Raw genomic sequence first — 15430 nt, forward strand, 5'->3', positions numbered from 1 at the left:
TGACATTGACATTTTTTTCAGAGTACAGAATAGTTGTTTTATATAATGACCCTCCATTTGGTTTTATCTGATTTTTCCTCATGATTAGATCTCTCTTAGGCACTTTTGGCAGGAATAGGAAATAAGTGAGGTTGTGTCTTTAATGTATTGCATGAAGAGGCATCTCATGTCAGTTTATCCCATTAATAGTGATGCTAATTTAGATCACTTGGGTAAGATGGTGTTGCCTCCCTCCTAAGGTCACCATTTCTCCTTTGTTATTAAGAAGTAATCTCTTACCCTTTAAAACAGCATGGAGGGACTTGGAGAATCATGCTAAGTGAAATAAGTCAGTCAGAGAAAGACAAGTATCATATGTTCACACTTATGTGGAATCTAAGTAACAAACTGATGAACTGAGTGGATCTAGAGACATGGAAGCATGGAACAGAATGCAGAATCTCAGAGGAAATGTGGGGGAGGGTGGGTGGGTGGGAGGTAATCAACCAAAGACCTTGTATGCATATATTCATAACCCGTGGACACAGACAATAGGGTGCTGAAGGCCTGGGGTTGGGGGCGGGTTGGAGAGGGTCAATGGGGGAAAAGAGGGGGCATACTTTCAACAATAAAATATTTTTTTTTTGAAAATTAAAAAAACTATATAGATATTTTTAAGCTTTGTGGATATTTCTATTTATAACATTCACATATTTAATAAATATGTGAATAAGTATATAATTAACATAAAAAAGAAGTAATCTGTGAAGAGATACTTTGAGACTATGTAAATATCTTGTTCCTCTTCAGATTTTTGCCCAGTTGTTCTACCATCCATTAATAATTCTTCCCTGAATTAGCTATTACTATTGCAAAATTATTTTCTTCTTGTACATTTATTATTCTTGACATCGTACTACAAGGAAGAGCTTTTCCTGCTCCCCTATTTATTATTCAGTGTGTACTCATGAATTTTTATTTTATTCATTGAGTTATAATCTGCTGTCATTATTCATTTTGATGCTCAAATTCTCCCTGATTTAGCCACTGGGAGACCCTTCAAGCTGGTTCTTATATCCTTTTGACATGTCCCTGTAATTCTTTGATCAACTCCTTTTTTCCTGGCACAAATAGATGTTTCAGGCTCAAATTGTTCTTCCCCTTCCCAACCCTAGAACCAGCCACTTCTCTAAGGAGCTCTGACTTATCTTAGTTGAATAGCACTCAAAAGCTAAGATCATGCACCAAGTGAACTCATTGCTTCTTTGGTGTTACTTATGCTAGGAATTTCATATTGGTTTAATTCAACGTGTGTGTGTGTGTAAAACTGTGAGTTCATACTGATACCTCTATTTCTGATTCAGTGTCCACAGGGTTCCTTTTTGCCATCCCTCATATTTGTGTTTCCTTCATCTACATTGAAAACTCTGGCTCCCGACAACATTAATATATTTCCTCATTTGCTCATTCCTACAGTACATACTAAATATGTTTAAAGTTGATACATGCATGCTACTATGATTTTTAAAAATCCACTCAGTAGAGTTAAATACTTTTTTTTGCAGCTTTTTATTTTTAAACAGAAGTTTTTAGTTACAGTACTATGTTTAAAAGTTACCAGGATTGCCTGGCCTGTGTGGCTAAGTGGTTGAGCATCAACCCATGAACCAGGAGGTCACAATTCAATTCCTGGTCAGGGCACATGACTGGATTGCAGGCTCAATCCCCTGTAGAGGGCATGCAGGAGGCAGCTGATCAATGATTCTATGTCATCATTGATCTTTCTATCCCTCTCCCCCTTTCCCTTCCTCTCTCTGAAATCAATAAAAACATATTTTTAAAAACAGTTCCCAGGATTAGTTCTTTTTGCCCCTTCAGAACAGTTATATTATTTATTTAAAATAAGTAGAAGCATATAATATTTATTCTTCTGTGCATGATTTCTTTAGTTTACCATTATTCTTGAAGATTTATCTGTGCTGTAGTCCCCCCCCCCCCAATACTATAAAGTTTTCTGAATATACTACCCTTTATCCATTCTACTGAGGATGAATATTTGGGTAATTTTATGTTTTTATTTATTATAAATAAAGCTTCTATGAACATTCTTGTACATGTATTTTAATGGAAGTAAGTAATTTATTTTGGGTACTTAGGGAGAGAGAGAGAGAGAGAGAGAGAGAGAGAGAGAGAGAGCGCGCTTTAGTAGATGTAGATTTTCAAAGCAGTTGTTGAATGTACATTCCTGCCAGCTATGTAAGAGAGTCCCATTTATTCCACATTCTTACCAGCACTTTGTATTAGCAGTCTTTTTTAATTTCAGCCTTTCTTGACTATTAGGGTAACTGTTACATTTTTTTGAGAAGCATGCTATAGTATGTTTGACTGGTCTGAATCTATTAATTGCCTGTCTTTGAGTTTGGTTGTTCAGCTCACATGGTTCCACTTGTTCTCAAGGGTATAAGTAACTTAATGGTTTGCTTTTCTGAAATCTAGTAAATGCATTGTTGTGTCAGGTTCTTTTAGTCTGCAAGGATCAGAGATACTCTCAGGTTACGTTAGTGTTGTAAGGATGGGCATAAGGAAGGAAAACAGGTGAAACAAATGTCTCATAAAAGGACAGCTGGCCCTGGCCAGTTTGACTTAGTGGCTAGAGTAGTGGTTCTCAACCTTGGCTGCACATTAGAATCACCTGGCCTCACCCCATAACAAAGAAACAGAATTTCCGGAGGATGAGACCCAGAAATCAGGATTTTAAAAAGATTCCCAGGTGATTCTAATGTGCAGCCAAGGTTGAGAACCACTGGGCTAGAGCCTTGGCCTGTGGACCGAAGGATCCCCGGTTCAATTCCGGTCAAGGGCACATACCTCGGTTGTAGGCTCCTCCCCAGCGTGGGCCCTGGACACGGTGCGTGCAGGAAGCAACCTATTGATGTGTTTCTCTCACATTGATATTTCTCTCTGCCTTTCCTTCTCTCTAAAAATCAATGGAAAAATATCCTCAGGTGAGGATTTTTCTTTTTTTTTCTTTTTTAAAAAAAAGAACAATTGGAAGGTCATTTAGAACACAAGGCAGCTAGACATCTAGACCTTCTTAAGCCCTGGAACTCTCACGTTCTGGTGGTAGCTACTCATCTCTACTTTGACTGTTCTTGCTGCTTCTGATTCTTCTGCCTGTAGGTCTTCATTTTAATCTTTCTTGTGTCTGTTTCTTCTAGCTACTGCTCTAGCTACCAACTAGACTAGAGGACTCACTGCCGACAACCATTTTCAGATAGAATTTTCACATTAAATCACTTCACAGATTGTGGCCAATTTATGCATTAACCTACTTTGGGACAGGTATCCATCCATAGTCCAATTAGATGTGGCCTGAGAGAGCAGGAGCATGTAGTATCAGTGTAGCAACTTAGGAAAAAGAAATTCCCTTAGAAGGGCACTAAGGGCAAAGCAAGCATTCTGGGTGCCTGGCTAGTTTAATTGTGTGTTATATTCTACTTGTTGTGTATATCATAGTCTAATTCAGTAGACATTTCTGAAGCTCTTTCCTTATCTGCCAATAGAGTAACTGTTGAAAAAGGAAATGAACTGTTCATAGTGAACCTATGCCAGTTCCTAATGCTTATAGTTTCTTTTTTTAAAAATAATTTTTAAAAAATATATTTGTATTGATTTCAGAGAGGAAGGGATGGGAGAGAGAGATAGAAACATCAGTGATGAGAGAGAATCATTGATTGGCTGCCTCCTGCACACCCCCTACTGGGGATCGAGCCCACAACCCAGGCATGTACCCTTGGCTGGAATCAAACCTGGGACCCTTCAGTCCGCAGGCCGATGCTCTATCCACTGAGCCAAACTAACTAGGGCCTTATAGTTTCTTTTTACAGGTTCTAGAAATGTATGTATAGAACAGGGTTAAGTTCAAAGTGAATTTTATTCTATAGATTCTGGGGGGAGGGGAGGGAGGCTGTGAAAGGGTTTTAGAATGTTTGAGTTATGCCGGGTTGTTGTTACCCCATTTTAAAGGTGAGGGAACTGAAGGCCACACAGGCAGAGATTTGCCCAAGGTTATTTGACCAGGAAGTGGCAGGGCCAAGACTCAAATCCAGGTCTCCTGGTTCCATAACAAGAGCTCTTTCCACTTTCTCACCCTGACTAGAAAGACATGTCCTATATCCATACTCAAATGATTGACAATACAAAGGAGACTTGACCAGGGCAAACTGTAGCCAAGGCAGGTGGTAGGATTTGAGATAAGGCAGATCTCCATGGGGCCGAGGTAATCTGGGAGGCTTCCTCAAGGCAGTGGGTTTTAACTGGGTCTTATAGGGTTGGTCGGGTTTAGAATGGTATGGAAAAGGGAGAATGGTGCCAATAAAGGTACAAAAGTGGGGAAATCAATTTTCCAGGGACAGAGAAGAGACTTATGTTGCTGAGATAGTGGTTTTATGCAGAAAAGGGGTAAGAGATCAAGTGTGGTAGGAAGTTAGGAGGCTTTAAGACTATGACAACTTAAAAATGTTGTTTTAAAAATGAGATCATCAAAACACACACACAGAGTGAAAAATGAGATCATGACATGACAAAGAGAAGGCTTGATGTCATTTAGCTGTCTTTTAAGAGAATCGGGCTACAATGAAAAGGATTGAACTAAGATGGTAGCAGCTGTAAATCAAGACATAGATTGGAGAGTCTTTGAGAAAATGAATTAACTGGGTGGAGACAGAGTAGGAAGAAGAGAGAATCAGAGATCTGCCAGTCATGTGAGTTTGGGCCTTACTGCCAGGCACTCTGGTACCAGTATCAGAAGAGGAAGCAGTATGTGTAGTGCTTGAGCTCACAGGCTTTGGATCAAGGCCAGCCTGGGTGTATAGCCCCGTGTGACCTGGGACTAGAGCTTTAACTCCTTGGAGTAGGGAGACGGAGTGCCACTTCTCACAGGGGCTGAGGCTGTGTGTGTAAAGTGCAATTCTATCATGTCCCATGCCTGGCATCCAGGCACTTTCCAAATTTTAGCGCTCTTCCTCCCCATCCCCACCTCTCTATCTGAGAAGGTAGTACCTAGTTTAAGCCTCGTTTTCTAAGGAATATAAAGTGCCTTGAAAAAAAGGAATTGGCTTTACAGAGGGAATGGGTTCTTCCGCCAGGACTTTGAGGTGGAGGACAGAGGAAGCCACTGGGCCTGGAGGTTTCAATTTTTTTTTTTTTTATCTCCTTTGGCATCTAGGCTTCAGGAAAAAATTCAGGCCTCACACTGGGCGTTAAAGGTGTCTTTCTAAGGCGAGGTGCTTCCAGAAGCAAGCAGCTGTGCCGCCGCTCTGCTGTCACCATGGGCTCCATTTGGCACTATTTGAGCCAGGGGCAAAATTCCGTTGGCTAGCAGGGTTGCATTTTGCCTGTGAAACATGCCCAACCTCACAGCCCTGCTTTTCTAACAGGTTTAGAAATTCTGATTGTCTCCCCAGAGCTCTACACCCATGGCAACTGGGTTTGGGCGGAGTTATAGCAAAGGCTGCACAGAGGCGCCCATTCCCTCCCTCTGAACCCCAAGGGAGGCTGCCTTTCTGGAGCTGTTCCCAGCGCGGTTCTCCTGCTTCTCCTTCCTGGGGGCTGAGCCTGCCTAGCACTCTCGGTGAAGGGGAGAGCTCAGGCTTGGAATCCCTCCTCCGATTCCGGGGAATGGCCGCCCCTCCCCCGGTGTCACGTGCCTCCGCACTGGCGCCTGGTTGCCATAGTATCCGTGGGCTGGGCGCATTGGCACCTGCAGGAACCAATCAACAGGCCCTGCAGGCCTTGCTTGCATCCCAGGATGGTCCCTGGGCTGTCACTAGCTGCTCATCAGGAGATCAGGGCGGTCCCTGGCTTCTTCTCCTTGGCATCTCAGTGCTTCTTCCCCTGGGTCCTGTTTGTACCCCACCCCAGTCTGTTTTCCCCGCCTTGATTTCCCCAGGCTCAGTTGAAAAATCCCCCCGCGAGGTGACAGCTTCCACAGGGAGGACAGGGGACAAAGCCTTGTTGCCATTTTACACACACCCCGCCTCTCCCCCAGAGCCCAGGAGCAGTCTCTTGATCGGTCCAGGGAGGACACCTCTAGCCCTAGGATGATGTTGTTTGGGCCTTGTAAACATAGGAATCTTCCCCTTTAGATCCCTGATAATTGACACAGGATTCCAGGATGTAGGAAACTGGGTGAGCAGTGTATTTCCATCCTGTGTACAAGCAAGAAAGGTTAAACAGTTGGGAGGACAGAAAGGTTGAATCCGAATGATCACAGAATCCTGCATCTCCATTATCTGTAAGACACTGGGCAAGCTACCTTATCTCCCTAAACCCCAGTCGCCTCATTTGTAAAGCAGCTGTAGCAAAAGAGTCCCTCTCTTAGGTTTGGTATGTGTTTAAATGAGATAAAACAGGCAAAGCAGTTAGCCAGGTGCCTGGCACCAAGCACTCAAAAGGGCCAGTCAGCTGTTTTTAGAAATGGTTCAAGTGTACTGCTGAGAACTGAAGTGCTCACATTCAACATCCTGCAAATATTTTCATGTTAATCTAATTTTTGCTTATTCATTTAGTTATCCATTCATTTAACTCATTGATGTGTTCAGCATATATTCCCTGGGCATCTACTACCAGTCAATTCTTGCCCCAGCTCATCCCCATCCAGCTGCAGTTAGTGGGGTCCAGCCCATGGGAGATCCCTGAGCAACTCCTCTCATCAGAACTGATGGAGTCTAGCCTGGCAGGAGGGTGTTGGGAGATCTTATCCCTGTGGTAGCTGGGGGGTGGCGGGGAGTGGGGCTTGGAAATTGTTTTCTGCAGCTCTGCCTCCTGAGGCTGAGATGCCTGAACAGAGAAGATCCCTGTAGCACAGCGGTTCTCAACCTGTGGGTTGCGACCCCTTTGGGGGTCGAATGACCCTTTCACAGGGGTTGCCTAAGACCATCAGGAAACACATATATAATTACATATTGTTTTTGTGATTAATCACTATGCTTTAATTATGTTCAATTTGTAACAATGAAATTGGGGGTCACCACAACATGAGGAACTGTATTAAAGGGTCGCAGCATTAGGAAGGTTGAGAACCACTGCTCTAGCATATGAGCAGCACTGAGTCAGACAGCTTTCCACAGCCACCTTTGTCCCACTCTTCACCCTTCGGGAGGCGTGCCCACTTCTCTTAAAGGCCCCATCCAGCAAGCTGGAACCTACTTCCTCTATAGTGAGACTCTGTCTCCCAGGACTGACCTCTGTGGTTGGTTTACTGTGCGTTCCTGGAACAATCTACTGTGCTATTGATGCTCCTGTCATCTCTATACTATTCTTGTAGTGCCCTTCCCTTCCTGCCCTCTGTGCATCTCAGTGCCTGTCTTCACTTGGGCTAGAATGGCCACATGACTACTAACACTTGTTTTGGGATCATCTAACTTCTCTGGGCCCCTTACCTTTTATTTTCTCCTCCCCTCCCACCCCTTCATGCCCTGCACTTGGGCAGTGTGGCAGGGATACTGCTAGGCAGGTACTTTGCTGGATCTCTGAGAGACAGTGGTGTCTAACTCATGCTCGGGTCATGAATAGATACCTCATGTGTGATAAGGGCTGTGATGCATAATGCTGTGGGAGTAGCCAGGCTGGAGCAGCTGGCTCTGCCTGGGGCAGTCAGGGTCCGCTTTACAAGGAGGTGATTAAAATTTTTTTTAAAATAATTGATTTCAGAGAGGAAGGGAGAGGGAGAGAGAGATAGAAACATCAATGATGAGAGACAATCATTGATTGGCCACCTCCTGCACGCCCCACACTGGGGATCGAGCCTGCAACCTAGGCATGTGCCACGACTGGGAATCGATCCTTGACCTCCTGGTTCATAGGTTGACACTCAACCACTGAGCCACACCGGCTAGGCTAGGAGGTGATATTTGAGCAATCTTGAAGGATTTAGCTAGGTAGACAGTGGGAGAAAGGGAATTCCATTCAAAGAGAATAGCATGCATAAAAGCCTGAAACCCTATAGTGTTCTTAGAGAAAATATAATGTGGTGTGAATAGAACCAAAGGAATACTAGTATGTTATTTGGAGTTGAGGGTTCATGGGTAGCAGAGGGAGGAAATGAGGCCAGAGAGGTAAGCTGGAGCCTCCTCCTGGGTAGTTTAGACTACCCTCCCAAAGCTGGGAGCCTGTGAAGGGTTCTGTATAGGGCCATGACATGGTCAGATTTGTGTGTAAGAAAGTTGAGACGTCTGGCTATGAGGAGAGGGGCGTGTCTCACTTGTCCTCTAGCAATTCTGTGAGGCAGATGGGGCAGATATTGTTATGTACTTGTTTACACCTGAGGACATTGTTTACACCTGAGAACACTGAGGCCCGAGGATACCTGGCTAACTGTCCAGGAAGTAGAGGACGGAGGATTCACCTGGCTTCCTGTCTCTGAATCTCTTCCTCTGGGCACACTGCCATTGTTAACAGCATCTTCTAGAAAGCTGCCTGCAGCTGGGCAGTGGGAAGATGCTGACAGGAGCAATATGAAGCAAATGGTCATTGATACAATCTTGTTGAAGGAGTGTGGCATTGGGGTTCTGTGACCTGTGGTGTTCAGTGTCCTGACCTCTGTGCCAATGCCCAGCCAGCAGGAAGCAGCAGGGAGCCTTGGGCTCCAAGCTCTATGTGGCCTCCACTCATCACTGTCTCGCTCATTAATTCAGAGAAGCACCTGCTGCCTAATACTGGCATTGGGTGAAGCATCTGGTCCTCAAGGTGCAGTCCACAGCCCCAGCTTGAGCCCTGGCAGTCAGAGAGGCAGGCCCTTTCTCTGTCCATGTTGTGAAATTAAATAACTTTATTTTTGTATTCTTTTTTTTTAAATTTTTATTTCAGAGAGGAAGGGAGAGGGAGAGATAGATAGAAACATCAACGATGAGAGAGAATCATTGATTAGCTGCCTGTGCACGTGCAACACTGAGGATCCAGCCCACAAACCGGGGATGTGCCCTGGCCAGAATCAAACTGCAACCTCCTGGTTCATAGGTCGACGTTCAAGCGAAATAACTTTATTTTTGAAAAACAAACGTAGTATGATCTAGCACCACAGAACAGGAGCTTGGAGATGAGGCAGACCTGGGTTTCAGTTCTGCCACTGCCACTTAGCTGGCTGTGAAATCATTTAATATGTATGAGCTCAGTTTCTTATCTCTAAAATGAGCAAAGTCAAACCTACCTGAAAAGGATTATTGTGATGATTAAGATGTGTGATGTTTATAAAGTACCTGGGCATAATGCCTGGCACATGAGTCCTCAGAATATGGTGGCTTTAATTCCTGCTTTTATTGCTGCCATTATCACCATTACTGCTACCACCACCGTTAAAGAACATTTCAAAAATAGGGACTAGAAGTTGCCCTTGTAATTTAGTTATATTTCTTTCAAATCTTCCCCCTCTCGTCCCCACCCCACCACCCCCGCAACAAAACATATCAGATTTTATACCAGGCAGGGTATTTTTTCCTCTGTAGTGCATTGTACTTGTTTTTAATAGATTATTTTCTGATTAGAAAAATAGTGTATAAAATTAGAAAGCATTAAAAAAGCAAAAGGAAAAACCATACTTGTAATGCCTGTCTCATCCCTAGTCCAGAGTCAATCACTGTCAAAATTTGATGTATCTCCTTCCAGTCTTTTATGCATGCTCTATTATAGAGTTGCGATCATATTGCATATTACAGTTTTTAGGTGATTTTTCAGTTCACAGGATATCATAACTATTTTCCTTTATTGTAAGCATCATTTTCCAAGTCTGTACAATAGTCTATCAGAAGGCTCTATCATAATTTACATAAGCATTCTCCTAACGTTAGATATCTAAGTTTTTTTCCAGTCTTTCAATCTAGACATCTTTCTATGATGGAACCTAGGGAATCAGCCTCCATGTAACCAGGAAGCATACAATGAACTTGTGCTGTGTGTATGACACATGGTGGAGCCTCTTAGAGAAATTATCTCCAGAGCCTGTCCCAAAGGACCTCAGAGCCTAGACAACCTGGGAATCTTTACTGGGATAAAATATACAAGAGCTTCTTTGCCAGATACTGTCAGGGAGTCCACCCAGGTGTGGGCACCCCTCTTCCCTGTAGAAGCTGAGATCTGGGCAGCACAGCTTTTATAAGGAAAAAACTTCAGACGCCTTGCTGCCCATTCTCACCCACCAACGTGTTATTTGGCTGTCAGTGCTCAAATGCCTTTTGAATCTGTTACTGTTAGGGGCCTATGCTGATTACTTCGAATGGTTTTCACTGGGACAGAGTGAGCAGCTATAGCATCAGGGAAGGAACTGGTGTGAGAATCAGAATGGTTCTAGTCTTAGTTTTTTAAAAATTGATTTCAGAGAGGAAGGGAGAGAGAGAGAGAAACATCAGTGATGAGAGAGAATCATTGATTAGCTGCCTCCTACACGCCCCCCACTGGGGATTGTCCCTGCAACCCAGGCATGTGCCCAATCAGGAATCGAACTATGAACTCCTGGTTCATAGGTTGACACTCAACCACTGAACCACGTCGGCCAGGCTCTCGCCTTAGTTTTGACACACACTTGCTCTGGCACCCAAGACAAGTTCTGTCCTCTTCCCAAGCCTCAGTTTTTAATTCATAATGTAGAAAGATTGGACTGGAAGATCTCCAGGGTTCTCCCCTCATTGACATTCTGTGAGTACCTGGAGACTCCCTCTTGCCAGGAGCTGGAGTGAACATCCTGATAAAGGTCACAGGATGCTTCTCCAGAGTGTTGAGTTCCTTTTAATTAGTACCCGGAGAACTGTTTCTGCTTTTGTATTCTCAATCACTTCCTCCTGGTAGCAGTTGGGAGGTGCAGAGACTGAAAGGCAAGAAGGGCCTCTGGCTGGGTGGACACTGGATTCAGAACCCCAAATGATTATCCATTGTATATTAGTTATTTGTTCTTTTATGTATTTTGTTCTTTCATTCATTCTCCTACTTAGCAGATGTTAGCTGAGTCTGTGGCCTTGTACAATTCAGCTGTGCAATACAGAGGTGAATAAGACTTAGTCCTGTTCTCAAGACAAAGGCAGTGAGGAGACAGATAAAACATAAAAGGCCACAAAATGATTGCCACAATGGGGGTACATATAAGTTGTTCAATGAAAGGAGTGCTTGAGTCTGCCTAGAAGCAAGTGCGAAGGAGTTTCAGTGGACGGTTTGCGATTTTAAAGGATGAGTGGAAGTTTTCTGGGCAGGCAGTTGAGGAGAGGTCATTCCAAGCAGAGGAACAGCATGTGCAAAGGCCCAGAAGTATGATGAACGCATCCAGAGATCTACAGATGTTTGTGTGACTGGAAGGTGAAAGGAGAGTGAGCAAATGGGAAAAGTCAAACATTTGTCCTTAGACAAGTCAGTTTCCACCAAATTCTCTGCTCATTCTCTCCATCCAGATGAGAGTGATGGTCTTTTTCAGTTCAGTTTTCAAAAACTGTCATTTGTATTGCCTTATATTTCTGTTTTTCTGGTAATATGTGCTCAGTATAGAAAGTTTGAAAAAGTACAAAGACATACAAAGAAGAAAGGATTTTTAAAAAATTACTCATGGCTCACTGCATAAAAACAAATATATTATTAACATCTTGTGTATTTCATTCAAATTTTTATCACGTTTTCTTTTTATGTAATTGTGAGTATGTTGTAATTATAATCAACTTTTGTATATGGTGCCGCTTTCTACTTCCTAAAATTTGCCAAAAATAGATGTTAGTGTTATTAAAAACTAACTGATCATAAAATATACAGGCTAAAATACTGAAACATTTTTTCTTTAGTATAACTTATTTCCTTTCATTTTACAGATCTCCTGTGGCTCGGAACATAATCTGGCAGTGATTGGTAAGTAGCTAAAATACTGGTAGCTATTTATTCTGAAACTCATGTGGCAAATTGAAGAAGACTCTTGGTTAACCAGAGGCTAGGCCACTAGGGTGTGTGTGTGGTGTGATGGTGGTGGTGGTGGTGGTGGTGGTGGTGGTGGTGGTGGTGGTGGTGTGTGTGTATTGGGGAGATTCTGAGAAATGGGAGTCTTTGGTTGACCAAGGCTTTTCTAGAACCTCCTTTTCTACAAATTTCAATCCACATCTTCGAGCATCTTTTTAAGCTGCCTGCTGGTCTTCCTACCTGAGGAAGTGGCATTTGAGGATATGAAAGATCTTGAAGGATATTAAAGACACAAAAGGGGAAGAGGGTTGAGCTGCTACTTCTTCCTTGAGGAAATCCCTTCCACCAAGTTTGTTCCTCTTGGTTGGCTCTTTCGTTGGAAATATGGGGCTCTGTTCACCCAGTGCCTTGTATTTTGTGGCGCTTGGGAGCTCTGTTGAGGCCTCTGATTAAGTAAGGCTTCCTCTTAGTTGACTCTGGATAACCAGGGCCTATGTAATTCCTTCAAGGAGCCTTGTTACTTCCACAGGTAGACTGTCTTCTTCTCATGGTGCATTAGAGAGACAGCAATGTGGGGCCTGCCTGCCTAAGTTCAGCACAGGTTGCCACTTATTAGCTGTGTGAACTGGACAAGTGGGTACTTAACCCTTCAATGCCTCATTTTCTTCATCTTTAAAATGGGGAGGGCAGTAGTGCCTACCTCAGAGGGTTGTTGAGGGGGTTGTTAATACATGTAAAGGACGTGGGTTTTAGAAGTGCTGGTTGTTATTACAGACATGCTGGTTGTTATTACAGACATCATTTATTCATATAATTGCCCTCCTGTGGGCTGTTGTTCCCCATCTATAAAATGGAGGGGTTAAAACAGGAAACCAAGATTCCCTCCAGCTCTGATATTCTTTTTAATATATATTTTTTTATTTCAGAGAGGAAGGGATGGGAGAGAGAGATAGAAACATCAATGATGAGAGAGAATCATTGATTGGCTGCCTCCTGCACACCCCCTACTGGGGATCCAGCCCACCACCCGGGCATGTGTCCTGACCGGAATCGAACCGTGACTTTCTGGTTCATAGGTCAACGCCAAATCACTGAGCCACGCTGCCGGCTGGACCAGTTCTGGTATTTTAGGACTGTGTTACAACCTTCTCACTGCTCCCTGTGCTGAGCTCCTGCTCCCTTCCAGCCTCTGACTCTGAGCTTCTGAGGGCAAGGCCCCTGCGTTTTCCTTTTGCTTCCTGCCTGTGGCACCCAGAGCGGTGCCTGGCACTCAGCAGAGACTTGAGCTCTCTTTTTTGAATTGAGCTAGACTGGCTCAGCTGCCTGGAGTGGCAGCAGTTTGAAGCACTCCTTGGCAGGCCTGAACGTGATGTGCAAGGAGGCAGAACCAAGGACAGCAGAGGAGGTAGGCTGCCAGCCAGCAGAGGGGGTGGGGAGCAAAAGGGGCTGGAGTCAGAGAAGGAGTGAGAAGACGGAACAGTGAGCCTGCTTGCTTTGCAGCAGCCCCGGAACTGCTCCAGCCTGGGTGTAATTAAGACAAGCTAATCAGAGAGTCGGAGGAAGTGCCTCGGACAGGATGAGGCCCAGAAATCAGGATTTAAAAAAGATTCCCAGGTGATTCTAATGTGCAGCCAAGGTTGAGAACCACTGGCCTAGGATGTTGCTGCTGCTGCTGTCACTGGTCTGGGAGAGGTTGGCCTCCTCTGGGACCACACAAAAAAGAAGAGTGCAGGGAATCTAAATATGTGAAAGAACAAATCGAGGCGAAGGAGGGGGCCAGAGCTAGCAGGGCGGCAGCTGAGCTGAGAGGCAGCCCGGGGCTGTAGAAAGAGCATAAACTCTGCAGGCGGACAGCTTTGGTTCCAACCAGCTCCATCTCTGAGTGAGCCTCCAGCTTTCTCTCCTCTATGTCCTGGGGATGACTCCACCTTGCAGGATTGTTGTTGTGACGATGAGGTGAGATAATGTATGTGAAATAGTTGGTAAGTAGGGGGTGCATAAGAAACACACACATATGTACATATGCATTTAAAATTGTGTCTGTTTCTCATTTCTCTTGTTCAGGTGGGGAGAGGGGAGATTCATGTGTTAGTGTGACTGTTCTAGTGAAGTAATTCTTAGTTGGAAGAGAGAAATGATAGTGTCTGGAAAGGTGTGTCCCGTGTTACCCGAGTGAGGAGAACAGTGGAGAGCAGGGCATGCTGGGGAACTCCCTGAGGGCAGACCTGTCATTTTGTCCCCAGTGCCTGGGCTTTGGCTCACAGTGTGCAGAATGAATGGTTCCAGATCAGGAAAGGAGGGCCAGATCACAGGGCTCGGTACATGGCTACGCGCCTGCCTGTGAGCTGGGAGCCAAGGCACCCCAGCATGGGAGGAACGGGGCCCTTGGTGGGTGCCCTGCAGGGTGCAAGCTGTGCACCAGGAGGCGACCAGACGTGCCTGTTAGTCCTGGCAGGAGGCCAGCAGAAGGGAGACAAGTTGGAGGAGAGCTCCTACCAGCTTAAAGCCTGATTCTCACAGCCAGCGCCTCCCCTCAGCCCTGTGCATTGCCCACTTTTGATGGATTCCTCTCCTCCAGTCTCATTCCCAAGACCCAGCCCCACAGGGCCTGATGCTGGGTCCCACACGTCATAGGCACACAGTAGACTAGAACAGAATATGAAGAAGCCAAACCTTGCTCAGGGGGTAGAAGCAGCCCTAGTGTTTAATGAATGACATTGGAAGGGGAGGTGAAATAGAGACTGGTGAAGGACATAATTGAGGACCTACTCTGTCTGAGAGGGGACACAACTCCACAAGTATATTAATTGCATCTACTCTATAGAGGAGATGACTGAGACTCAGAGATTAGATAGGTTAACCAGGTTGCCCAGGGATCAGTAGTAGTAAAATGTAGAGCTATCTGCCTGACTTCAGGATTGCTCTTTCAACTCTATCAGATCCTAAGGCCTGAGGCACTATGGGTAGTGCTGAGGAAGAGTATGGGCACTGGGTGCAAATTCTGGCTTCTCCACTTGAGTATGTCGCCTTATATATGTGGCTGAACCTGCCTGGCACAAAAGTAAAGGCTCAATAAATGTTAGCTGATATTATTATTATTATTATTATTATTAAGACCTCAAGGAAGGAAGTAATTGTGAGATGACTGTAAGAAGGTCTGAGACAGGGTGGGAATCCCAGGAGCTAGAGAGGGAAGTGTCTCTCCTCCCCCACTCTCAGATGTCAGGGGCCCTGGCAGGAGCTCAGCATAGCTGCAGAACGGGTTTTCAAACTGGAGCCTGGGACTCCAATCTAGCGGATCTGGAACCACTGCTAGCCCGTCAGGATGCTGCTACCCACTGTCCCAGACAGGGACTCAGACCTGCATGTCCAGCTGGAGGCAAGCTCCACAGCAGCCACATTTCAGGTTTCTTAGGGATCAAAGTAATTCTACCCTGCTACTTCATTTGCTTCCAGGTTTATCCCCACACCCCCTCTTTTGCAATTTGCTTTGGTGCTTTCCTTAGTTTTCCAATGAAGCCTCTCTTGA

General features: G+C 44.8%; 1 protein-coding gene across 1 annotated transcript in view; it reads left to right on the forward strand.

Annotated features, from left to right (window-relative positions):
- The window catches only part of SERGEF (secretion regulating guanine nucleotide exchange factor), a 197817-nt gene that overhangs the window by 123008 nt on the left and 59379 nt on the right, over window positions 1-15430 (forward strand). Inside the window, 1 exon segment of the mRNA XM_006110126.3 lies at window positions 11820-11856. Within this exon segment, the coding sequence (XP_006110188.1) occupies window positions 11820-11856 (37 nt within the window).

The sequence above is a fragment of the Myotis lucifugus genome, unplaced genomic scaffold, assembly GCF_000147115.1.
Source record: "Myotis lucifugus unplaced genomic scaffold, Myoluc2.0 scaffold_124, whole genome shotgun sequence".
Classification (NCBI taxonomy): Eukaryota; Metazoa; Chordata; class Mammalia; order Chiroptera; family Vespertilionidae; genus Myotis; species Myotis lucifugus.